Source organism: Rhizopus delemar, genomic scaffold (genome assembly GCF_000149305.1).
Source record: "Rhizopus delemar RA 99-880 supercont3.10 genomic scaffold, whole genome shotgun sequence".
NCBI lineage: Eukaryota > Fungi > Mucoromycota > Mucoromycetes > Mucorales > Rhizopodaceae > Rhizopus > Rhizopus delemar.
The window spans coordinates 1,721,285-1,744,374 of NW_027137836.1; the positions used below are offsets into that span (position 1 = coordinate 1,721,285).

The 23,090-nt window shown below is 34.4% G+C and overlaps 12 protein-coding genes across 12 annotated transcripts; 6 read left to right on the forward strand and 6 right to left on the reverse strand.

Moving 5' to 3' along the window:
- Nucleotides 1-112: 112 nt before the first annotated feature.
- On the forward strand, nucleotides 113-910 carry RO3G_12619 (uncharacterized protein; the record flags this gene model as incomplete). Its single annotated transcript, XM_067667203.1, has 5 exons — nucleotides 113-128; nucleotides 258-324; nucleotides 373-526; nucleotides 586-673; nucleotides 735-910. 5 exons carry the CDS (start codon nucleotides 113-115, stop codon nucleotides 908-910), a joined length of 501 nt encoding a protein of 166 aa, XP_067523304.1.
- A 509-nt stretch (nucleotides 911-1,419) lies between these two features.
- RO3G_12620 (uncharacterized protein) lies at nucleotides 1,420-3,224 on the reverse strand (the record flags this gene model as incomplete). Its single annotated transcript, XM_067667204.1, has 7 exons — nucleotides 1,420-1,819; nucleotides 1,874-2,214; nucleotides 2,326-2,486; nucleotides 2,542-2,671; nucleotides 2,723-2,764; nucleotides 2,819-2,889; nucleotides 2,933-3,224. 7 exons carry the CDS (start codon nucleotides 3,222-3,224, stop codon nucleotides 1,420-1,422), a joined length of 1,437 nt encoding a protein of 478 aa, XP_067523305.1.
- A 293-nt stretch (nucleotides 3,225-3,517) lies between these two features.
- On the forward strand, nucleotides 3,518-4,763 carry RO3G_12621 (uncharacterized protein; the record flags this gene model as incomplete). Its single annotated transcript, XM_067667205.1, has 7 exons — nucleotides 3,518-3,630; nucleotides 3,688-3,807; nucleotides 3,862-3,986; nucleotides 4,039-4,082; nucleotides 4,127-4,328; nucleotides 4,397-4,565; nucleotides 4,613-4,763. The coding sequence occupies 7 exons, from the start codon at nucleotides 3,518-3,520 to the stop codon at nucleotides 4,761-4,763; spliced, it is 924 nt and encodes a 307-aa protein (XP_067523306.1).
- Nucleotides 4,764-4,923: 160 nt separating this feature from the next.
- On the forward strand, nucleotides 4,924-6,423 carry RO3G_12622 (uncharacterized protein; the record flags this gene model as incomplete). The annotated part of the gene is made up of 3 exons (XM_067667206.1): nucleotides 4,924-5,097; nucleotides 5,144-5,476; nucleotides 5,524-6,423. The coding sequence occupies 3 exons, from the start codon at nucleotides 4,924-4,926 to the stop codon at nucleotides 6,421-6,423; spliced, it is 1,407 nt and encodes a 468-aa protein (XP_067523307.1).
- Nucleotides 6,424-7,611: 1,188 nt separating this feature from the next.
- On the reverse strand, nucleotides 7,612-9,228 carry RO3G_12623 (uncharacterized protein; the record flags this gene model as incomplete). The annotated part of the gene is made up of 5 exons (XM_067667207.1): nucleotides 7,612-7,736; nucleotides 7,786-8,560; nucleotides 8,609-8,907; nucleotides 8,959-9,123; nucleotides 9,201-9,228. The coding sequence occupies 5 exons, from the start codon at nucleotides 9,226-9,228 to the stop codon at nucleotides 7,612-7,614; spliced, it is 1,392 nt and encodes a 463-aa protein (XP_067523308.1).
- A 483-nt stretch (nucleotides 9,229-9,711) lies between these two features.
- Nucleotides 9,712-10,405, reverse strand: RO3G_12624 (mitochondrial 37S ribosomal protein uS10m; the record flags this gene model as incomplete). Its single annotated transcript, XM_067667208.1, has 4 exons — nucleotides 9,712-10,082; nucleotides 10,131-10,219; nucleotides 10,271-10,323; nucleotides 10,397-10,405. 4 exons carry the CDS (start codon nucleotides 10,403-10,405, stop codon nucleotides 9,712-9,714), a joined length of 522 nt encoding a protein of 173 aa, XP_067523309.1.
- A 956-nt stretch (nucleotides 10,406-11,361) lies between these two features.
- Nucleotides 11,362-12,118, forward strand: RO3G_12625 (40S ribosomal protein uS9; the record flags this gene model as incomplete). The annotated part of the gene is made up of 2 exons (XM_067667209.1): nucleotides 11,362-11,391; nucleotides 11,726-12,118. 2 exons carry the CDS (start codon nucleotides 11,362-11,364, stop codon nucleotides 12,116-12,118), a joined length of 423 nt encoding a protein of 140 aa, XP_067523310.1.
- Nucleotides 12,119-13,472: 1,354 nt separating this feature from the next.
- On the forward strand, nucleotides 13,473-14,573 carry RO3G_12626 (protein BMH2; the record flags this gene model as incomplete). The annotated part of the gene is made up of 6 exons (XM_067667210.1): nucleotides 13,473-13,481; nucleotides 13,559-13,616; nucleotides 13,672-13,703; nucleotides 13,784-14,058; nucleotides 14,111-14,451; nucleotides 14,521-14,573. 6 exons carry the CDS (start codon nucleotides 13,473-13,475, stop codon nucleotides 14,571-14,573), a joined length of 768 nt encoding a protein of 255 aa, XP_067523311.1.
- An 854-nt stretch (nucleotides 14,574-15,427) lies between these two features.
- On the reverse strand, nucleotides 15,428-17,323 carry RO3G_12627 (uncharacterized protein; the record flags this gene model as incomplete). Its single annotated transcript, XM_067667211.1, has 4 exons — nucleotides 15,428-16,707; nucleotides 16,766-16,832; nucleotides 16,894-17,056; nucleotides 17,217-17,323. The coding sequence occupies 4 exons, from the start codon at nucleotides 17,321-17,323 to the stop codon at nucleotides 15,428-15,430; spliced, it is 1,617 nt and encodes a 538-aa protein (XP_067523312.1).
- A 578-nt stretch (nucleotides 17,324-17,901) lies between these two features.
- RO3G_12628 (uncharacterized protein) lies at nucleotides 17,902-18,299 on the reverse strand (the record flags this gene model as incomplete). Its single annotated transcript, XM_067667212.1, has 2 exons — nucleotides 17,902-17,959; nucleotides 18,121-18,299. The coding sequence occupies 2 exons, from the start codon at nucleotides 18,297-18,299 to the stop codon at nucleotides 17,902-17,904; spliced, it is 237 nt and encodes a 78-aa protein (XP_067523313.1).
- Nucleotides 18,300-19,864: 1,565 nt separating this feature from the next.
- On the forward strand, nucleotides 19,865-20,752 carry RO3G_12629 (uncharacterized protein; the record flags this gene model as incomplete). Its single annotated transcript, XM_067667213.1, has 2 exons — nucleotides 19,865-19,871; nucleotides 19,971-20,752. The coding sequence occupies 2 exons, from the start codon at nucleotides 19,865-19,867 to the stop codon at nucleotides 20,750-20,752; spliced, it is 789 nt and encodes a 262-aa protein (XP_067523314.1).
- Nucleotides 20,753-22,232: 1,480 nt separating this feature from the next.
- On the reverse strand, nucleotides 22,233-22,982 carry RO3G_12630 (uncharacterized protein; the record flags this gene model as incomplete). Its single annotated transcript, XM_067667214.1, has 3 exons — nucleotides 22,233-22,359; nucleotides 22,475-22,736; nucleotides 22,913-22,982. 3 exons carry the CDS (start codon nucleotides 22,980-22,982, stop codon nucleotides 22,233-22,235), a joined length of 459 nt encoding a protein of 152 aa, XP_067523315.1.
- Between the last annotated feature and the right edge of the window lie 108 nt (nucleotides 22,983-23,090).

Genomic DNA, 23,090 nt, shown 5'->3' on the forward strand with positions numbered 1-23,090 from the left:
AAAAAATGTCTTTATTTGATTCTGAAATTTCGCAAAGCATATGGAATGCGAAACTTCCAATTAAAATATCATTAGATGCAAGTGAAGCATTGGAATATAGAATTGATAAAACATGGGATCCCATTTATGTAAAGTATATTTATAAGGGAAAAGTGCAGTGTACTCAGTGGCGTATATAAATTCTTAGTTGGAAATACCACGATGTTCATACATTCCGTTAATGACAAGTCAAATACAGACAATACTGTCTGGTTTAGATTCACAATTAGCTGAAATCGACTTTGAGTCTGTTTGGTATGAATATAATAACGAACCACTTCGATGGTAATTAGCACTGGCCATTGTTTATTACTTTATTCACTTTTAAAATAGGCATTATCCTATTGGATTGTTGTATGACTTATTTGATACCATACCACTTCCCTGGTCGATTACCATTCACCTCAAAGGATTACCAACAAATCATTTGTTAGCAAAACCAACGATAGATACAATGCAAAATATGTTTATGGCTATGATAAAAGAGGTAATTGCGTATGTTTATCGGTAATGAAAAAAAAGTGATTCTTATCTTGGCTCTACTAGGCTGATTTCTTGCGTACTGGGAGCACAAAAAAAGTCATGAACCTATCTAAAAGAGATCATACACAGCTATGGCAATCACTTGCGTCAGGTTAGTTGTATGATATTTGCCTTTCAAGATAAATGTTTATGTAAACATCATTTACACATAGATCAGTATCATGATTTCTGGAATGTGAATAAGCAACTCGTAGAATATACTCCAAACAATCGGCATGTTCCAATCAGACTCTATCTGCCAAACAATTGCCCTGTCATTCAAGAACTAGTGACCTTTCATGATGATTCAGGTATTAAAATAACAAATGTTTTCTCTAGTATTTCATGATAACCAAAAGAGATAGACAAAGATAAAGTACATACAGTAGCTGATGTGATAGCAATTGCTATCCCAGAATTATCTCAAAAACACATATCAGTCACTGCTCATGGGATATCATTACCTTTAGAAATGCCTATTCATTGGGCTTATGTGAACTTGTGCTTTGCGGATAACTTTTTACACTTTGTGATAAAAACACCCGCACTTTAAGGAACCTAGAGATTGTACTATACAATAAACGTACCTTTTTTTTTATTATTATTACATCTAATGGTCATGGAATACGAATATCATTGTATAAATTAATAGTAATTGATCATGCACACATCCGTGCCTTGGCTTATTCTTTTTTTTTTTTTTTTTTTTAAATATGAGCCAGATACAGTTGAGATGAATGTTATATGCAACAAGATAGCACTATGAAAAGGTGCGATAAAAATACATCCCTCCTTTTTTTTTAAAAAAAAAAGTAGGTGAATGATATCGTACATTACATATAAACAACTAAACTTTATTTATAAATAGCCAAGCTCGAATACTTTTGTACAGTTCTTTACACCATTCTTTAATCTAATCCAACGACCCAACTTTAATTCTTGGCCTACACCTACTACAAGCAAGGTACGCTTTGAAGCAAATGCAGTCTTAATTTGGATGCTATTCACAACACCTTCAACAGGGATTTGTGCAATTTGACTAAAGCTCTTGTTATCTCCTGCCAGCTTCCAAACACGAACAAACCCATCCCATGAGCCAGAAAAGAATAAGTCTGAATATCTTAAACACGCCACAGCTGTGATCCAGTAGGGTTGGTTGTGTTCTCCTTGTGATTCCAACTGCGTCGTATTCAATCCGTGAGCCAGAGATTTAGTAAACAGTGGCTTTTTACGATTAATTTCCCATAAGGAAAGTACACTAATAAAAAGGATGAGGATGCTATTCCTTTTTGTATATTACGCTTTTCTTTACCCGCTGTCTCCGCCTGTGATAAACATACTTTCATCAATTTGTGTTATACAGTCAACAGAATTCTCAACAAATAAAGCCTTTGATCCGCTTTCATCCTTTGTGGTGACACCACCTCTATACACAAGCTGGGATTCCTCAACAATTTTCCATAATCTTGCTGTTTTGTCACGGCCACCAGTTGATACACAACGTTCACGGCCAAGGGTATCAATATCAGTAATCTGATCTTGGTGGCCAAACAATGTTTCTATATATGCTCTTTCATCCACATTCCATAACTTTATTGTACGATCGTGAGATGCTGAGTATAATTGATTTGATCCTTTACGAAAAGCCAATGCCTACACAAAAAGAAAGTTTAGAAAGATCTGATGTCGCAAATCTTTCGGGATACTTACAGAAATGGCATCTCTATGTTGAGTGAATTTGACTATATGCTTATTTTCTTTTACTGACCAAATATTAATGATCTTGTCTTTGCCACCACTTGCTAAATACTGTCCATCATGACTTATTGCAAGACACAAAATATGATCTGTATGTCCAGTATAGTTTTTCACGCCCTTTCTTCCACCCAAAAAAGTGTGTAATTTTTGAAATGTTTTGGCATCCCCTATATAAAAGATATAAGTACACGTTTGGGATAGAAATGAAGTGCTCCAACGTACATTTGATAATAGATCCATCTTTTGAGGCAGAATAAAATATAGTACCACTTTCAGCTAATGCCACAGCTGTTACTGCAAGTTGATGTCCACGGCATCTATATGTCTTTAAATCTTCATTTTTAAAGTTATACTAAAGAAAGTATTGGTAAGAGGAAATAAGAAGATGGTAGATGGCGCTTACTTTATCAGCAATTCTTAAATGCAATCTTCCTTCAGTTTCATCCTATATCAGAATATGTGAATCATGTGTATATTGTGTGAATCTATAATAAATTACATCGTCCTTCTTTAAACGTTCTGCAATCAAATCTCTATCAAGATCTGCGGCATCAAATGTACCAATCTCCTCTATAAAATATGTCAATTTACACAGTCTTCCATTTCTTTTTACTGCTTTCACATGTACCTTCTGCATTTTTCTCTATAGTTTCTAAATAGGCCTTTGCGAGACGCACACGTTTTTCGGCTGCTGTTTCCTCTCTTTCTTCATCTGAAGATTCATCAGAGCTCTCGGCGGATGCATTGGTGTTAAAGTGGTCTTCATCATTTGAGTCCCCCTCAATGTCACTATCGTGCTTATTTTGTGTTTTTGCTACAGCTGGCTGTTGTTTTTTCTGGGCTGGTTTATTATTGTTGTTACGCTTACGCTTTCTTGCAGAAGCAAAAAAAGGATCGACAGCCATGGGTAAGGTGAATGTAGAAAGAAAAAAAAAAAAAAAAAGGGTCCTTTTTTCTCAATAAAGGAAAAGGGACCAACGCCACAGGATAAGCAGTCATACTTGAGGAACCAAAGTTATTCAAAAAGTGATCATGTGTTGTTGTGAGTGCCTGTATGCATAGTTCAAGAGGATGTGAGATGTAAAGCTGAGCCCATGTTGATGGATTACATGTATTATCCTTTAGAAAATAGCACTTGTAGTTTTACATGAATTTTCTCATAACTTTAAACTCAGTACGGTACTTTACTTTCTTTCTTATGAATCAACCCACGCCAGCACCACCCCCACCACCTACTTATATTCTTCGTGAACACAAGTCAACGGTCAACTATGTATGCTTGTTTGATTCTGATAATTATCTTGCTTCTTGGTAAATATATATTGAAAGAAGGAATGCGGATGACAGTGAACTTAGGAATGTTTGAAGTGATGAAGAAGGATGGGTTGTGATTTGGAAATTAAAGACAAGACGTGTTGTGATCAAGTGGAAAGCTCATGAGGATAATTGTTTAACAGTCAAAGTGATCAATAGAGATACTTTAATAAGGTATTTATGGAGTTGTCTTTAATTTATATCATAATTTGATGTGATTGTATGTAGTCAAGGTCGAGATAGTATGATTCATATATGGAAAATGAATTTAGATGAAACAAGAGTAGATAAAATGAAATCAATTGTGTATAATGACATTGGATTTTGTAAGATATCTTGTTTATTTGAGAATGGTAAATGAGATAAAGTAAACAAGAGAGAATTGAATTAAATGTGTGTTGTTAGGTTTAGAATTATTATGTCTTGGTTCGATGGAAGATGTTGAATATGTAAATGATGATAGATGATAGATGATTTTACTTAATATCTATAGTTTGGCGTATTTGATGTGACACGATACGAATGGATAATTAGAAAAGGTGGAGAGAAAAGGTTTGGAGCATGTATGGTAGTAAAGTTGTATGGGACAGTGGAATCTTTATTTATATTGGCTGGATATGAAGATGGAAGTACGGTGTTATGGGATGGAAATGAGAATAGGATGATTTGGCATAGAAAAGAACATAAAGAACCGGGTAATAAAATCAAGTAGAGATTATTTATATGAATTCTTATAAAATTACAGTACTCGATCTGTCCATAGACACCACACAATCTTATTTTATCTCTTCATCTGCCGATAACCAAATATGTCAACAGTCTCTGTCAACAGGTGATATTATCAAAAAGATAACGATAAAGAAATCTGGTATTCCTACTTTAAGTATCAGACATGATAATAAAATAATGGGTAGTGGAGGATACGATGGAAGGTAAAGGGAATAAGAAAAAAGAGAGAGAGATTGAAGGTTTTGTTTAGGATTAGACTATTTTCAATCAACACATTCAAACCATTAGCCATCTTGAATTTTCATCGTGATACAGTCTATTGTATCGATTTTGGTATAAAAAATAATTGGTTGATTGGAGCCAGTAAAGACAATCGTATCAGTTTATGGAACTTGTTTTAATCATATGAGTTCATTCTCTTTTTGGTTATACAATAGATAACAGACCCACCCGAGTCATTATTAAAACTCAGATCCTATCTTTGATTCTTTATCTGTCTTATATAAACATACTCTTTCAATCCATCTCCTTTCTTTTCTTTACCCCACAATTTATTAAATTATGGATACTCCTACCTATCAAGCAGGTGATATTGCTTGGATTTTGACATCCACTGCCTTAGTTTGGCTCATGATCCCAGGTGTCGGTTACTTTTATTCTGGTATGGCAAGACAAAAGAATGCGCTGTCATTGATTATGGCATGTGTACTTTCTTTAGTTGTTGTCAGTGTAGAGGTAATCAGAGTGAATTGCTTAAATTGGCTTATTCACTTCTTTATAGTGGTTTATATGGGGATATAGTTTAACATTTAGCAAGACAAGCACAAGTCCATTCATTGGTAATCTGGATAATGCATTCTTGCGAGGTGTATTAGGTGATGCTTCTATTGGATCAAGTGCTATTCCTGATCTTGTCTATTGTATCTATCAGTGTATGTTTGCTGCTTTAACTCCTGCTCTTGCTATTGGTGCCGCTGCTGAAAGAGCTCGTTTGTTACCAATGATCATCTTCATTTTCATTTGGTCTACTCTTGTCTATAATTTCATTGCTTATTGGACCTGGAATCCTAATGGTTGGAGTGCAAAATTAGGTGCAGTTGATTTTGCTGGTGGTGTAAGTACACGATATGTTAATCATCTGGTTGCTCATCATCTTCACAGACTCCAGTTCACATCTCTAGTGGGGCTGCTAGTTTAGCTTATGCCTTGATCCTCGGTCGTCGTGAAGGACATGGTGAGAAGAAGGAAGAATTCAGACCTCATAATATGTCCAATGTTGTACTCGGTACTGCCTTTCTCTGGTTCGGTTGGTTTGGTTTTAACGGTGGTTCAGCCTTGTCTGGTAATCTTCGTGCTGCTATGGCTTGTGTTGTCACCAACTTGGCTGCCGCTGTCGGTGCAATCACTTGGATGTGCCTTGATTTCCGTATCGAACGCAAATTCTCTGCTCTTGGTTTCTGTTCTGGTGCTGTGGCTGGTCTTGTTGCCATCACACCTGCCTCTGGCTTTGTAGGACCTGCACCTGCTGTTGCCATTGGATTTCTGGGAGCTGTTGCTTGTAATATGGCCGTTCACTTGAAGCATTGGCTCAAGTATGATGATGTTGCTGATGTATTTGCTGTTCATGGTGTAGGTGGTTACGTTGGTTCCCTTTTGACGGGTATCTTTGCTGAATCCTATATTGCTGCTCTCGATGGATCGACTGTGATTGCGGGTGGTTGGATGAATCGTAACTTTATCCAATTAGGCTATCAATTGGCTGATTGTACCTCAGGTATGGCTTGGAGTTTTGTTGTTACTTACATCATCTTGTTCATCATGAACAAAATCCCTGGTCTTTCATTACGTGTTGATCGCGAAGCTGAACTTAAGGGATTGGATGTAGCTGAAATCGGTGAAATGGCTTACTATCACGTTGATAAAATCGTTGGTGTCGACCAAAACACGGGCGAAGAAAAGGTCATTAAAGAAGAAGTCCAAGGCTATCCTTACCAGCCTCAAGCTCAAGGTACAATGAGCTCAGGGAATCCACTGACCAAAGATACTCTTGACAATGCTTAAAGAAGATGAATCAAAATAGCCCCTCTTTCTTTCTTTTTTTTTTTTATTATTCATATCGTGTACACTAGTTTTTTATAATTTATAATATTCCCTTAATCAAGTCTTTTTTTTTTCTTCTCCTCAATCTACGCTTTTAATAAAAATATAAACACCTACTTTTTTTCCTATCAATAACAATGTCCAAGAATGTTTAAATACTCTGTTTCTAGTCTGTGAGTAAAACTTTGTTATTTAATTGGCTGTTCGCTGAAAGCCTTATCTGTACCAAAAGAGGTTCAATTTAAAATAAGCATTTCTTTTTCTGGTAAAGTTGAATAAAAATACATCTCTTGTTTTCCTTTTTCTATTGTATGTATTCATCTTGTTTTGGTTTTAGGAGTTAAATCAATTTAATCAGAATGTACGAAAAAAACAAGTACAAATGATTTTAAAGTGTAAAAACTCAAATCCAATTATAGTATTTGTGATAGGGAACTTGTTTACACAAACAATAGTTTGTGATACAAGTCATCAACCCTAAAGTACCAGATACCTTTGAATGTTTAATCTATCCACAGTGAGTTGTATGAGAGGAATGGAGATGAAAGAAAAGGATGATTACAAACAAACGAAAACAAAACTTTACGTTTAAACCGAGATATAGTTTTATAAAGAAAACTGAATTAACTCCTTTCACTTTCCAAGGACCGGTCAACCCAAATCAATAGTACAGGTAACGCAACCTGCCGAAACCCCCCCCCTTTTGATGCAACAGCAGACCTTCTGGATCATTCGATTTATTTATAACTTTACTGTTTTGCAGAAATAGTCATGATTTCGACTGTCATTTTGCTATGTGATGCCAACAGATCCTCTTACTCGAATTGAAGGTTGAGAACAGTGAACAATGTCTAGTCCAGAATTCGACTTTGAAAAATACGTCAAGGGACGAAATAGGATAGAATGTCGAGATTTGACTGATTCAGGAAAGAAAAAAAAAAAAAAAAAAAAGGAGGGCAGAGCATTTATAAAAGATTCACTACTCTCGTCCCACACAGATTTATTATAACCATGCGCATACCTACTGAATTCTTTATTTATTTATTTCAGATGCCTGTAGTTATCACTGGATGGCCAAAAGGGGATAGTGATGAAATAGAACAGTGACTAAAGAAATAAACACGTCCATCCCTCAATAGATACCCTTGCCTAGACAGAATTAGGTTGGATTAAACTGGCTTGACCATGGCCAGATAAAGTGAGCTGTTCAATAGTGACAACGACTTGCTTGTATACTTTTTCTAAAGAAGACGCTTCTTGTTCGTGTTGATAAACTAGTAAGGATTGATCAGTAAGACACATGGACAGTGTGATCTATGTTACGTTGGATAGCTGCATTGACATCAGAAGCAAGAGAATCTCGGGCAGATTTATTGAGTAAATGAGCCACTGGACTTGTGGTTGGATTAGGATAGGCTAACAAAGAAGATATGTCTGACAGGGTGGTGCAGTAGTTTGGATCGGTGCTGTATTCCTCTTGTAACTTTTGTCCATAGTGCATTGCCTTTTTGATAGAATTATGTTCTTCATCAAAATAATCAAAGCTGTGAATACTACTCGCATTACTACTCCTTCTTTCGAATGTAGAATGAGTAGGAGTGGCGGCAATAGCTGCCCAACTTAAGCGCCTTCCCGACGCGCCTACAGACACTGGAGGTGGATGAGGTGTGGGAGGGTTAGGAGGGTGGGATTGAGAATCCTCTTCTTCATATAATATTTGACTCTGTAGGTCTGTAGAATGACGTAAAGAGTCATTGATCATTTCAATAAACTTTTGTGATTTCAACTGAAATAAGAGTTGAGGGTTTTGTTTTAGTAATTCTGGATAACCTATTTCTATCTGCTGAATGGCTTCGTCTACTTTTCCTGCTAAAAGGGATCTTCGAATACTGGACCGTGTTTCGATGTTGGTGTTTGTAAAAATAGTTTGTTTTCCCTTGTTATCTTGTTTCATGTAGTTTATGTTTTTTTGAAGTGAATTAGCAGTGCTAAGATAGCCATGATGGACTAGATAATCAAGTACAAGTTGATCTATACTGTTATGATTTACAGCATGTTCTTTTTGAATCAAATCTTGTAAAACTTCATGTTTCATTTCCTAATAAATAAAGATGAGAACAAAACTCATCGATTCAATATGATTTACCTTGACATAATGTGCAATATCAAACACAAAGGGTTCTTGACCAAAATTAACATAGACCTTTTCACCTGGTGTACGCAAACCGACACATGGATAAAAGGACTCTGATAAATTGATATTTTTGAAAGCGACACCGAGAAAGACACCGTTTTTAGTAAAGAAGGCAGTTTTGTTTGCATAGTTAATACAGCAACCTACTGTATCACCCGTAGAGAAACTAGGACCATAATCTTTGCCTTGTCCACACTGATCAAATATATGACCATCATCAGCATGATAAGCATATGAATGAGCATCCCAACCTATAGAAGAGAGTGTCAGCTAAAATAAGGGAACCATTCATCTTTAGTTACCAGGCAATCTTTCCAATTTATTAGCTGCTCTACAAAAGCCAATACAAATAAAGCCATCTTCACCTTTTGAAATCACTTTTACTTCAAAATAGTAAATACCACACTGTGGTCTAATAGGGAAATTGGTTCGAATCGTGGCAGCATCCAGCTCCTTTTTGCCTGGTCCTATTGTTTTGATTAAATATTTCCCACGAAAAAAAAAAAAAAAAAAAAAAAAAAAAAAAAAAAAAAGGGTTCAAAACCTGAATAATACAAATCATAGCCATTCATGCCAACATCAATATATTTTGCTTTATCATTTTTATTCCAAAATTGAGGTAAACGTAAATCGATTTCTTCAATCAAATTCTTATTGCATTGTTCTGATACAAGATGTGCATAATTTGTATGCTTTAAATAAGCGGGATATTTGGAAATGATTGTATTGATTGATGTATGTTTGTATTGATTTAAATTATGGTTGTTGTGAATATTCGAATTATGATTATTGTTCACTGTAGGAAATGCCCAAGGAAATGATTGTAAAGGAGGAAAGGCAGAAGAATAATTCATTTTAGAAATAAAAGATGTCATTAAAGCAAGGGGAAAAAAAAAGAGAGAAAAAAAAAAATAAACATTCCTCGTATGATGTTTAACTCACACCACGTGCCCTCTCACACACAAACAAGACACACACACACACACTTTTCTTTACTCTTTCCAATGTTACAAATCCGTCTGTTACTGTTACTATTGTTTATATACATTTTCTATTTAAATTTGTTTTCCCAGTGATTCAAATTCAAATTTAGTGGCGCGTAAACCAACACCTGCTGGAGCATTCATTGTCAAATACTTTAACCATCGGTCCACAACTTCAGGATGAGCATCCTTAATCTGAAGCAAACGTTTGTGTGTCTTTCGTTCAAAGTTTTCTTGTGATTTTTTGTGAACAAAAGGTGATTTGATCACTGTCCAACGTGAGGTTTGAGTAGGTAAAGGTATTGTGCCTGAACAAGGCATACCCAGATGATAAGCCGCACGACGAGCAAAGTCAGCATAGAAATCGAGTTGTTGAGGAAGGTAGCCTCTGAATTGAAGGTTGCATACAGGAATATCGTGTGTGGGTGAAACTCGTTTGGGAACTATCACAAGTTGTAAACAAATAAACTTTATTTCTTTTTATTCTATACCTTCAAATGCTTGGCTTAATTCTTGTACTTCAGTCGTTTTGGGTAATTGTAAAGTTTTGCTTATTTCAGTCACTTCAGTGGCCTTTGTACTATCATCATTTCAATTATTTCCTTCTCCTTTCTCTCTCTCTCTCTCTTACGTATATAAGCGTGAATAATTAAATAATCTAAAGCATGATTTCACTGGACGAGTCTAATAAAAACCTAAATTAATAAACCATTTTCTTTCCCCCTTCTTTTTTTTTTTTTTCTTTTTTAATAATTACTGCAAGCATCTTTTCTTCACACAGGGGGTAATAAAAAAAAAAGAAAGTTGAGTGAAAAGCCACTTTAAATTTCTTGGTACAAATGTCAACATTTAAGTTACACAAAGATCAATCAAAAGGGGAAAAGAGGGATGTTGAGAAAAAGAGAGTTGATGACATCAAGACTTGTAAAATTCCATTTAAACTCTTGATCAAATTCAATTACTTTCTCCAAGTACATGCTAAAAAAGAGAGATTAAAAAGAGGACATGTATTTCTGTTCAGTAAGATTATCTAAACAAAAAAAAAAAAAGCGTACCATACTATTTACCGTTGATTATATAAAGACAGTTTTATATTCAAAATTGAAAGGTCATTTATTGAACAATCAAGTAATTGAAGTTGAAGATGACAATCGTTTGAATAACAAACATGAAAAATATAGAATTAACCTATAGCCCTCATACCGTCATATACAATGAGTTTGTAACACATAAAAGATGTAAATAGACTATAAAAATAAAGCCATGTTAATATCAGATCATACTTTAATTGCATGAATCATACGTCCAATCTAATGAGTGGACAGGGCTTTGATAAAGTATGATTAACAGTTGATGCAAATATAAGATACTTGCACAAGCTTTGTTCTAGTCGGGCAATGTCATAAATTAGAAAGAATAAATTACAATAACAATTGTTGAATGCAAACATAAAGCAGATCAACACGATCGCAAATGGAGTGGTTTTTCTGCTCATCAGTGGTGCGGTGTTTGAAATACAATAAAAAAATAAGTGGTTGAAAGCGAAAACACACAAAAAAGCAAAGCCAGCAAATACATCAATCCTTCCTTTTCATCTTAGGTAAAGTAGGAACCCACTGATTGAAGAATATATATCGCTGTATATATATTTGATGGATGAGTGGGATGGATGATGTATGGATTAGAAAAATGCTAAAATATTATTCTTGACATTTAGCCATTATGGAAGCTGTTCAAACATTTGGTCGCAAGGTAAATTAAAAATTCTAATCAAAATGTCAATGGAATTTCAGGTTTTTGATTGATTGTCGAATAAAAGAGAGAGAGAGAGAGAGAGAGAGCAAAAGAAAGAGTAGAATAAGGATGATGAACGTAGAATGAAACAATACAAAATTAAATTCACTCAACTGGACAGAAACAATGGGGGAATCTGTCATATTAACCAATAATTATCAACTAAACATGCTGATTCACCAGAAACACGTCCATCGTTCTCTTTCTTTTTTCGACAGTCAATAAAAGACTTGCAATTCAGACACTTTTTCAATCGCTTTCAACGGCTAACTTTCAAAAAAAAAAAAAATAGAAAACTGCCACTGCTGTTGCCCACTGTAAGCGTGGACGTGGTCTTATCCGTATCAACGGTTCTCCTCTTGAACTTCTTGAACCCGAGATCTTGAAATTCAAGGTTTATGAAGTTATCCTTCTCTTGGGTGAAGAACGTTTTGCTAACGTTGACATCCGTATCCGTACTCACGGTGGTGGTCACGTCTCTCAAGTTTACGCTATCCGTCAAGCTCTTGCCAAGGCCATTGTTGCCTTTTACCAAAAATACGTTGATGAAGCTGCCAAGAAGGAAATCAAGGAAATCCTTGTTCAATATGACCGTACTCTTCTTGTTGCTGATCCTCGTCGTTGTGAACCCAAGAAGTTTGCCGGTCCTGGTGCTCGTGCTCGTTACCAAAAGTCTTACCGTTAAAAGCGGAAACAAAAAGGAGTGGAGTGGAAAAAAAGTGTTCAAGTCTTTTTTATCTGTTTTTTTATACAGCCTCTCTTCTCTTTTGATTGTTAAATAAAATATTTTTTTGATTAAAAAATATACTTTTAATGAACAAGTAATCCATTAAGAAACATAAATTGTCCATCTCATAAAGAACGCTGGAGTTTGAATAACACGTCAAAAAGAGAGAGAGAAGAAATGATCAGCAAATGAATGAAAAGTGGAAAACCTAATAACCCCCTGTGCACTTGCATCTTAGGGAGTGACATTTTTTTTTTTCTCTCAACCTTGTGCCTTTACTTTTTAAGCAAAACAGCACAACTTTATCTTTTTTTTTTTTTTCTACTGTCAAATAAACGCGTACGTTGGTTAACAAAATGATAATAATAATATTATTAAAAGCATGTGTCACATCACCCGAAACAATATAAACTATCATGGATCGTTTGTTGTATTCCAAATCAGACAATACTGTCATTCTTGATGTTGTGATGATTAAAATCATATCCTTTGACAAATATCTTTGTACTATAAATTAGACACTGAATGTATGTATTTATTTCATAGTACCCTTTACACATTCATTTGCTAGTTTCTTGTGATGATTAATAAAAAGAAGGAAAATTATGTATTATCTTATATACAGAATATATTCTGAATAGACACATTTATCTTTATTGTTGACATAATAGACCTTTCTAATTTATGCAAAAGCGACAAGTTGGAAACTAATCTTTTTTGTTTGGTAAATTGAATGCAGCATTTTATGTGTCACAAGAGAGGTAGATAATATGGAACTTTAAGATGTGTAGCTAATGGAACACATGTAGAACACATCTTGTTGATGATGAACTTGATTGTTGTAAATGCTTTACTATTCAAAAAGATGGAGCTGAACCCATTTATTTTTACATCTCGGCTGTATAATCATAACCGTGTTTTTTTTTTTTTTTTTTTTTGCAATTTCTAAACCTAACTCCGAAGTTTTTTTATGTAGGTTTATTCTTACTTGTAAAATGTTTTGGTTTAAAAAAAAAAAAAAGAGTGGATTTATTCAACAATTTAAATAGAGTAAATTTAAGAGCACATATTCTTTCTCTTTTTATATAAAACATTCCACTTCCTTTTAGATTATCGTGGCAAGAAAAGAAAGGGATGAAAAAGAAACGACCTTTCTTATAATCTCCGCTTATAGCTTTTTATCAAGGAGGGATTAGTTTTCTTTTTTTTTTTACTTTTTTTTTTTTTTTTTTTTTCTTTCTGCTTCTTTTTGACAACTTTCTTTTTCTTTCTTTTTTTATACTTTTTTTTTCTTATTTAATACAACATAAAAATGTCTACTGTAAGTAAATTTGATTATAAAAAAGTGTTTAGCTTTTGCTCATCTTTAACTTTTTTTTGTTCTGCTTTTTTTTATAGGAGCGTGAAAACAATGTTTACATGGCCAAGCTTGCCGAACAAGCTGAGCGTTATGATGGTAATAAATAAATACAAAAAGAGAAGGGATAAAAGAAGCTTACGATATTTAATAGAAATGGTTACTTTCACAAAGGATGTAGCAAAGGTAAAGTATATTAAAAGGAGAGGGACACAACGTGATTTTTAATGACCCGATTCTTGTTTATATTTCATTTTCATATTCAGATGGGTGTTGAGTTAACTGTTGAGGAACGTAACTTGCTGTCTGTTGCTTACAAGAATGTGATTGGTGCTCGTCGTGCTTCTTGGAGAATTGTTTCTTCTATTGAACAAAAGGAAGAAAGCAAGGGTAATAGCACTCAAGTTGAAAAGATCAAGGCTTATCGTCAAAAGATTGAAACCGAACTTCAGGATGTCTGTAAGGACATTTTGGCCGTTTTATCCGAAAACTTGATCCCCAATGCTCAAGGTGGTGAATCAAAGGTGTTTTATTACAAGATGTAAGTTAAATAAAGAAAAAAAAAGAGACTTGTGATAACAAATAGAATATAGGATGGGTGATTACCACCGTTATCTCGCTGAATTCCTTACAAGTGAAGCTCGTAAAGAATCTGGTAATCAAGCTCATGAAGCCTACAAGACTGCTACAGATATTGCACAAACCGAATTAGCCCCTACCCACCCTATTCGCTTAGGTCTCGCTTTGAACTTTTCTGTCTTTTATTATGAAATTTCTAACTCTCCTGATCGTGCCTGTCACTTGGCTAAGCAAGCTTTTGATGATGCTATTGCTGAATTAGATACTCTCTCTGAAGAATCTTACAAGGACTCTACTCTTATCATGCAATTACTAAGAGACAACCTTACTTTGTGGACTTCTGATTTACAAGAAGGTAAAGTAGAATGACCCAAAGTGTGAAAGGGAACAAAGTGGAAAAAGAAGAATTAAAAAATCTTTATAGAAGCTGACAAAGTAGATGACAACAAGGCAGATGCTACTGACGATTCTAAATAAATGTTTTCTTGCTAATCCGTTTTTGCTCAACATCTTTCCATCACTCCCCTTTTCCCCTTCTTTATCAACAATTGTAACGCCCACATAAAAACATTCTTTTTTTTTTTTTTCTTATTCTAAAATAAATACACAAAAATAAGTGTATTCAATATAATAATGCTGAAGAAAAAGGGAGAGGGGAAGTTATTATATAAAATCAAAAAAGTAAAGTAACTGTGCTTATTATGGTTTGCTATTCCGCTTGGACGGATCAAAAGGGTCTCTTCTAAGGTTAATTTAATACCACGTTTCTAACATGTGGCATTTAAAATACAGGCAAAAAATATTAATGTTACCCACTCCTCATCCTTTCTACAAAATCAATCATTTCACCCCCGTCATTTCTCTAAATAATACTTTAAATTCACAAAACATAAAAGACAAACAGATTTATAGAAAGTCTTTTAAAGTAAGTTTATGTTCAACAAACTTTATTTTGACAGGCACATCAACTTTGGTCTCCACCAATAAATAAATGAAAAATAGCATTCTATAAAGGCCTTTGCTAATTGAAAGCTTTCTCCTAAAAGCCATTTCTCTTGATTGATTTCATGAAATATAAAAATATGAATGATTTTATACAATAGCATTCAAATACACCCAAAGTTATCAGCTAAGAATAAAGAATTAGATTTTTATTTTTGATATTAACAAGATCTAAACGCTATAAATGAGAAAATACAAATAAATTAGAAAAAGTACGAATGAAATAACGATATTTTTGCTTTTAAAGCTTGGTAGAGCTGGTTGATTTGTATCCCTTTAATCCATGCGAAACTAAAAGAGGTTCTTTGTTAGCTATCAGCATTGAATTATTATTTTTGAATAGCAGAAAACTCACCACTTTCGCTTGGCTCATCAGTCTCTTGTCCTTGTTCAGGACGGTCGCCTAAACCAAAGGATTTCATAGGAACAGTGAAGCAGAAAGTAAGCACAGCAATACAAATAGCAATAATAGACAAAACCATCTGTACATGGCCATAGGCTTTAACAACACCGTTGTATTGGTCTTCAGGAAGAGAGATGGCATACGTAGTACTACCAACAATCTTGGCATAGTCATATTCACCAGGAACATATTTTGCCATTTGTCCAGGGAGCATAGAGTTCCAGATAGCACCAGACATAGTTGAACCAATACTGGCTGCGATAGATCCACCAACTTGCATCATGGCAGTAACAATAGCCATATCACCGTGGGGAACAGAACTTTGAATGGCAACAAGAATAGGAATATATAAACAACCAGAGCCAATACCGACTATAGTCTGTGAAATAACCACAAACGCATTAGAGGAGGTTGGAAGACGAGCAGGGATCATGAGACCAACTCCGAGAATCATTAAACTGACACCAACCCAAACAAAGGGTCTCCATTTACGCGATCGTTTCATGAGGTATCCAACCACGACTTCACAAACAATATAAGCAACATTGTAACCACGTTCAAGATAGGTAGCAGTATCAACATCTAATTTACGAGAGACCATGAGATAAGTAGTATAGTACTGCCAGTTAGTGGATGAAATGAGGGTAACAGTTGATAAGGCAAGCACGCCCAACAAAGGTGTTTGGCTCTTCCAGCTTCCCAAAGGAATAATGGGTTTGGGAGAAAACTTCCATTCCCAGATAGCAAAGAGACCCCATGAGACAACACCAGCAACAAGTGTACCAATGGTGATACCACTTTGCCAGCCTCCCCATTTGGTAAGAGCAAGCACTAAAGGAAGCAAAATCAAACAAAGACCGGCGATCAAAAGCAAACTGCCCACAACATCAATGTGAATCAGAACCCAGATGAATTTATCAAAAAAACTCTTGTCTGAATCTTCCAAAGGACTTGACTTTGTTTGTTGTTGTGCTCTGTATTCTTCCAGAAGGCCAGATCTTTTCAATTTAAAGTGAACGTACCAAAGGCCACCAATTAATGGAATGGCTGTACCCGCCAAGATGATACAGACAAGACCATAACCCCATCGCCACTGGCCATGGTCATAAAGGAGAACAGCTGCACGAGGAGCAACAAAGATGTTGAATAAACTAGGAAGATTATAAAGACCCTGGAAAAATCCACGATTGGTAACTGTTGTTAAATCTAATTTGGTAATCATTAATCAATAGTGCCATTTTTTATCGAAAATTTTTTTCTATACCTCCAACCACGATTGGACCAAGAATAGAGGTGGCAGAATAACCAAAAGCATAGATGATTTGACCTCCCTGTATGTGAACGGCATTAGATTACATAATGCTTTTGTCTTTTGGTTTATAAAGATCTTACAACTAACGTGTTGTAGTTATTTGCTGTTGCCAAAACGATGAAGGCAAGTATATAAAAAAATAAGCCAACAGAATAACAGTGAGCTCTACCAAACATATCGGATAGTTTTGAATAGATAGGAAGAAGGGCAGTTTGGAGGATATAGGTGATGGTTGATAGCAAACTAATTAGATTGTTTGATTCAAATAAACTTGTTACTTTGTTGGTTAGAGAGAGTGTCAAGTTGCCTTCAAAATTAGATGCCCATGAAAAGACGAAAAGACTATACATGCAGAGTTTGCTTGTAAGGATACGGTTGAATTGGTTCACTGTATTTTACTTACCCAAAAAAGATGATATATTTTTCTTTATTGGTCCAGACCTGTTTATATAACTCAACAGCTGCTACGCCTTTGAACCGATCGTTACTAGAACTTTCAACGGCGGACATGGTTTCTTTTTGTCTTTCAGTCAACAAGCAAGAATAGAAAAAAAGGGAAAGAGGGGAATATCAAAAAACCCTTTTTTTAAGGGAAAAAAAACAGACAGTGGCCTGTCCAAATTATCTGATGATCAGATATTTCAGCGGAGATCCATAAAACTTTTTTTTTTTTTATTGTCGTTTAACGAAATCTCGGAGACATAAAAAAGAACAATTCAAAGTGATTAGTTTGATTGTTTAGATAAAAAGCGCTTTTAATACAAAGTATTTAATGAAAGATCTTTATTTGTTCTTTATATTGAATAGCTCTCTTTGTCTCTATTGTTCTTATTCGGGTAAATTATTATATGTTTGTAAAAAATAAAAAATAAAAACAGCAGAAACTCGAGAAACGTAGTACAATATCCGCTTTTTTTTTATATATATATGATTCTGCACCAATCAACAGTTATCAGATCTCGATTAGAAAGGTAGTACTTGGTTGTTTTTTATTAAGTTACAGGTGCTTTTTTTTTGTATTTTTTTTGTAAAATAGAAATAAAGTTTTTTGCTTGTCCGATAGAGATTTTTGAAATCCATAGAATCTTTTAAACCTCGTAGAAATCCTTGGTTGGCAGTAGAACTTTTTGACCTCTAATATACACTCTACAAATACAATAGAAAAAAAAGTTCAGAAATATATTTTTATATTGAGATCTTCGCACTACCTAGTGATTTATCAAGAATTAACCATAGCCCAAAACTTGTAGTAAAATTAACCTGTAAGCAATCTTGATCGTATCTTTCTTGCAAGTTTTATCCTTTACTGGATTGCAATTGGTCTCATGCTTGTTGTAGTCCAAATGGTAATGTTTATTATTCTACTGGTGATTTCTGCTCGTGATATAAATGAAGCCAAAGCAGCTAGTGCTTCAGTAGATGATTCACTAGGTTCATTCATGTGGATGACACTAGGTGCATTTGCTGCCTTATTAATATCTTCCATCAGTTATTGTTTCCAATGTATTTGTGGCCCAGATCATTATCGTGCAGTTGGAAAAGTTTAAAACATTATATCGATCAATATATTTATTTAGTCAACCTCATTATTTTCTTTTGTATACTAAATAAAACTATAATAGTATATATCATTTTTACCTATCTAGCTATGGCTAAGAAGTGTGTGTACGTGCCTCATCTAATTTCTATATCCAGGAATTCATTTATATTTACATAAACATTTCTTTTGTTTTCTCTGTGAACATTATTAAATATTTACATACACATATATATCTAATATTATAATTTGCGAAGCATAAAATATAAGTCCGGGAGCCTGAACTTTTGAAATGGACAAGATTTCTTTTTTACCTCCGTTGCCATTGTATTAAAATCTAATGTCTGACGATAAAGAGCGCATTGAAGAAGAGATCAGCAAATCACGCGAAAGAACAAATCAACGCGTTAGGCGATTTGTTTAGATATCATTCGAGAGGGAAGCAGAGCACCAGGTTACCGTATTAAAAGAGAAGTTTGAAAATGATAAATCAGGCTCTAGTGCCTTCTCCTCCTCCTCCTCGAACTCCTCTATATCATCCAGCCAATAACATAATAGGATCTATGTAAATAGCTGCAACGCGCCAGTAGGTACGATTATCAAGCGTCTTCGTCAAAGATACCATTCACTTGATGTCCACGGCAAATCAATTATTTCCCTTGGATTGAACTCCATCTTGGATCTCAGCTTTACTAACCCAGATGCACAGACAAAATTATTTGAAAGATCGCAATAGAAACTGTATTATTTACCTCATTAAATACTTATTATTCGTATGAGTTTACTCAAATCTTATATAAGAAATAGCAAGTACTGAATACATAATGTTACTTATTGCATATTCTCTAAAGCTCATTTACAATATTAATAATAGACAATATTTATATTTTTTATATAAGGAGCTATGAGCTCGGGTTTTTATTAAGTGACAGATAATGATGGCACGTGAAATTGTTTTTGATATGGGTTTTTTAAATTTTGAATTGTTTTTTTCTTGGTTTTGTATTTATAGAGTTAAGCATGTACAGTTTAATGGCAGTCAACAAGATGAAAGATCCGATAACTGTAAATGTGGAAGAGGCAGAGGAGAAATGCCACTTGATAATAGCGATTCTTGGAGAGAAACGGACAAGAGTTGATTAACACAGCGTATGGTGACATCCGTAAGGAAAGGACGATGATCAAAAATAAATGCCCAGTGATTGCGCCATATAGCCAACAATATTTATATTGTTCAAACTCAATACTAAAATTGACTTTGAACTTACGTCGGTCTCTGAATAATTCCATTTTTTATATAAAGGCGTAGTTTGATTAAATGGGTTCTTTCTTTCTTCTTGAAATTTAATAAAGAGGTTACATAGAGACTCATTCGCTAGACTTTCAAGCACTATTTCCCTTTTAATTCTCAAATTTATTATATGCAAATATCTCAGAATTAGCTTCGAGCTCGCTATCCACCCAAAAAATACAATATTGGTGATTATACTCATCTCTAAGAGCCCTTAAGTAGCATGCATGGTATATTTGACAAGAAAAAAAGCTTTGATACCAGTTGATTAAATTTATACAAGGAACTCAAGAGGTTAAACAATGATTATGATTCAAATATTTAAGCAGAACACAGTGACTACAATTTTTGTATTCACTTGTTGCTTCAAATCAAGTCCATTATTAAGAACCAGCCACATCTTTTTGATGATGAGATTGATTCATCTGAATGGGATTTTGTGGTCAAGTTCTGGGGTGTGGTTACAGAACGTTTGTTCCATGGTACGGATCTGCGTTTAAAGTGGGATGATACCCATCTCACTGTACACGATACTGTATCCGATTTGCTCTTGAAGGTGGACCTTAGGATCTTACACGACAGAGTTCGCCAAAGATACAACATTGAAACTGATGTTGGTGTCTTTGAAGCTGCTGAAGAGGAGCCGGTAAATGCAAAGTACGTTGGTGACAGATGCAAAGTGATGATCGAAAGCAAAGCTGTGATTGATAGATTCGTACTTGATGGCTGTTTAATTGATTCCGTCGACCCCCTCCAGGTTTGTGGTCTTGAAATCCACTTTGGTAATACTACTCTCGCTGAACCTGGATTGTATGTTGGCACGCAGTTCTACACTGCAACTATTGATAAGTCACTCAGCAATATGTACAAATATCTTGACCTGGCTTCCCATTTACTTTGCTTCCGTGACCAATGTGTTGCAATTTCGAATCAGTATGAAGATCATCTCATAAGTACTCGATCAAAGAAAATTTCAACGAAGAGAAACATATACGATTTGCCCAAAGATGATATTATTATGAAGCAAAACTCGATCCGTGGAAGCTGGAATCCACCTCGCACCTCAAAAACTCCACCTCCATCAAAAAATTTATTTGGCAATGACTCTTAAGTCCTGATACAGCCAAATAAAAATGTATAATTCCTTTTTTTTAAAGATCTTTTTTTTTAAAAAAAAATCATAATTATAATAAGGAACAAAGTTATTGCATAGTACAATACTTCCAATTGAGTTGAATATTAAACCAGTAAAATGCATATAATTTTCGTGATCAAATTCACAACATATTTATCGTCTATTGAGGCTGATTAAAGACGCTTAAGGAACAAAATCTCACTGAATTATCAAACGCGGTGTCTGTTTTTCCGATGATTCGTTTATATTTTCAAAGTTCAAGCAAAAATCTGCTTATTATCAGATTATCAAAAAAAAAAAACTTTGACATCATTGGGTTTTAAATACTGGCACTTGTTGAATTGGACGATTGCGAGTTTATTTGAAAAATCAGATGGACTCTATTTCATAACATTTTATAACAAAGCATACATACGTCAATTGAGCACTCATCTATATGATTAATATAAGAACATCATCTTACTCAAGTTCATTATTAATTTGAAGTCGAAGTGGATCACGGTGCTCAAGTTGTTTATATACATTTAGAGCTGATATGACTTAAAAATGATAATATAGATACGATATATAGAATAGCATACAAAAAATGAATATAATTTGTGATTGAATATTTATAATATGTATGAATGATACTTTTGGGAATTGGAATGCTTGTATTTACTAATAACAATAGAGTTCTTTTCCCTTTGAAGAGGCTTGAGGTCATCGCTGCCAGTTTAGTCGACTCGAGACGTAATCGTAAACAGGCGCAGCTGTACTGTTCAACTGAAAGTTTGACCAAACTAAAGCGTGACAAAGGAATTATTGGTACAGCAAAGTACGTAACCAGAATTTGTGGCTACACCCCCGCGAATGTAAAAATGGGAGCTTTTTTTTTTTTTTTTTTTTTTTTTCCAATCTAGCAGCAAAGTAGAAAATTTTGAAATCGGTAGTACCTTTTAAATTTCGTAGAAATTCCTGGCTGTCAGTAAAACTTCTTGCCCTTTAATATGCACCTCACAAATACAATAGAAAAAAAATTTAACATTCCAATTAAACGAAATTTATTAATTATAAAATTATATTATTTCCAACCTTGGCAGTCTTCAGGCGTAACTTTTTTGGCTGCTCCTTTAATTCTGTCAGCAATCATTTCATTCTTCAAAAGAGGGGTTTTACGCACGTTTCCCTTAATTTTTGACCAGAATTCTTCAATAGGATTTAAAAATGATGAGTATGGTGGCAGAAACAGAGCAATGTGACAACTTTCATGAATTGCTTTCATGACTTCTTTAGTTTTGTGTATTGAGGCATTATCCATCACAATATACATATTATGTAAACCAAGCTTATTTAGGGTAGTAGTCATTTCTTCCACAAGTAATAAGAAGTGTGATGAGTTTGTACCATGTGGCAATGCTCTCTTTGTACCAGCTATTTTTTATTTTTTTTTAGCACCTTTGGACTTTGGAACCTGCTAAGATACTGCATTTAATCCATAGGCTGGCATACAACCCAAAATACTTAGCCTGGTGCCTTCCGGCTGCACTTCCACTTCTACAGGTGTTCCTTTCTTGGACCAACGAACAGGACGCACCATATTTCTTTTTGAAGCCATTTTCATCCACAAAAACGCATTTTATTTTAAAATTGACATTATCTTTCAATAACTATTCAATAAACTGTCGATGTTGTTTAATTGTATACTTGAAATTTTACTCTGATATTCGAGGTTGAGTACGACTAAATGTAAATTGAAGCTTGTCGGTTATGTGACGATAGACATTTGATTCAGTAATCGACAAATCATCAAAAACAGCACAGAAAGAGTCGGTAACATTTTTAACGATACAAGTTGGATGCTCTTCAACATAATCATCAATAAATTGTGAATGATGTTCAGTGAGCTTGACGTTATTGCGTTTAACTTCAACTTCAGACGCAAGTTTATAACCAGGTAATACTTGTTGTGGAACAGCGACTGATCATAACAGACTTTGAATAATCACAACTAAAGAAGTACATTAAAATTGATAAAAGATAATAATTTAAATCTTTATTAAATAAAATATACTCTTCTTCTTTTTATATAAAACTATCACTATTGGACTCATTCTATAAAGCAAACATGAACAAGAAATAAGTCATGATCTTTACTATTCATCATTTCTGTAAATGAATAATAATGGATCAGGTACCTAGTCAACTTTGATCTGACTGGAGGCATTTCATATAAATATATCTTTCCTCTCAATGAAGACGGGACAACTCTCCCAGATCGGTTAAAGAACAATAAGATCTATAAAACAACGAATTAAAAATTTTCATAATCGAT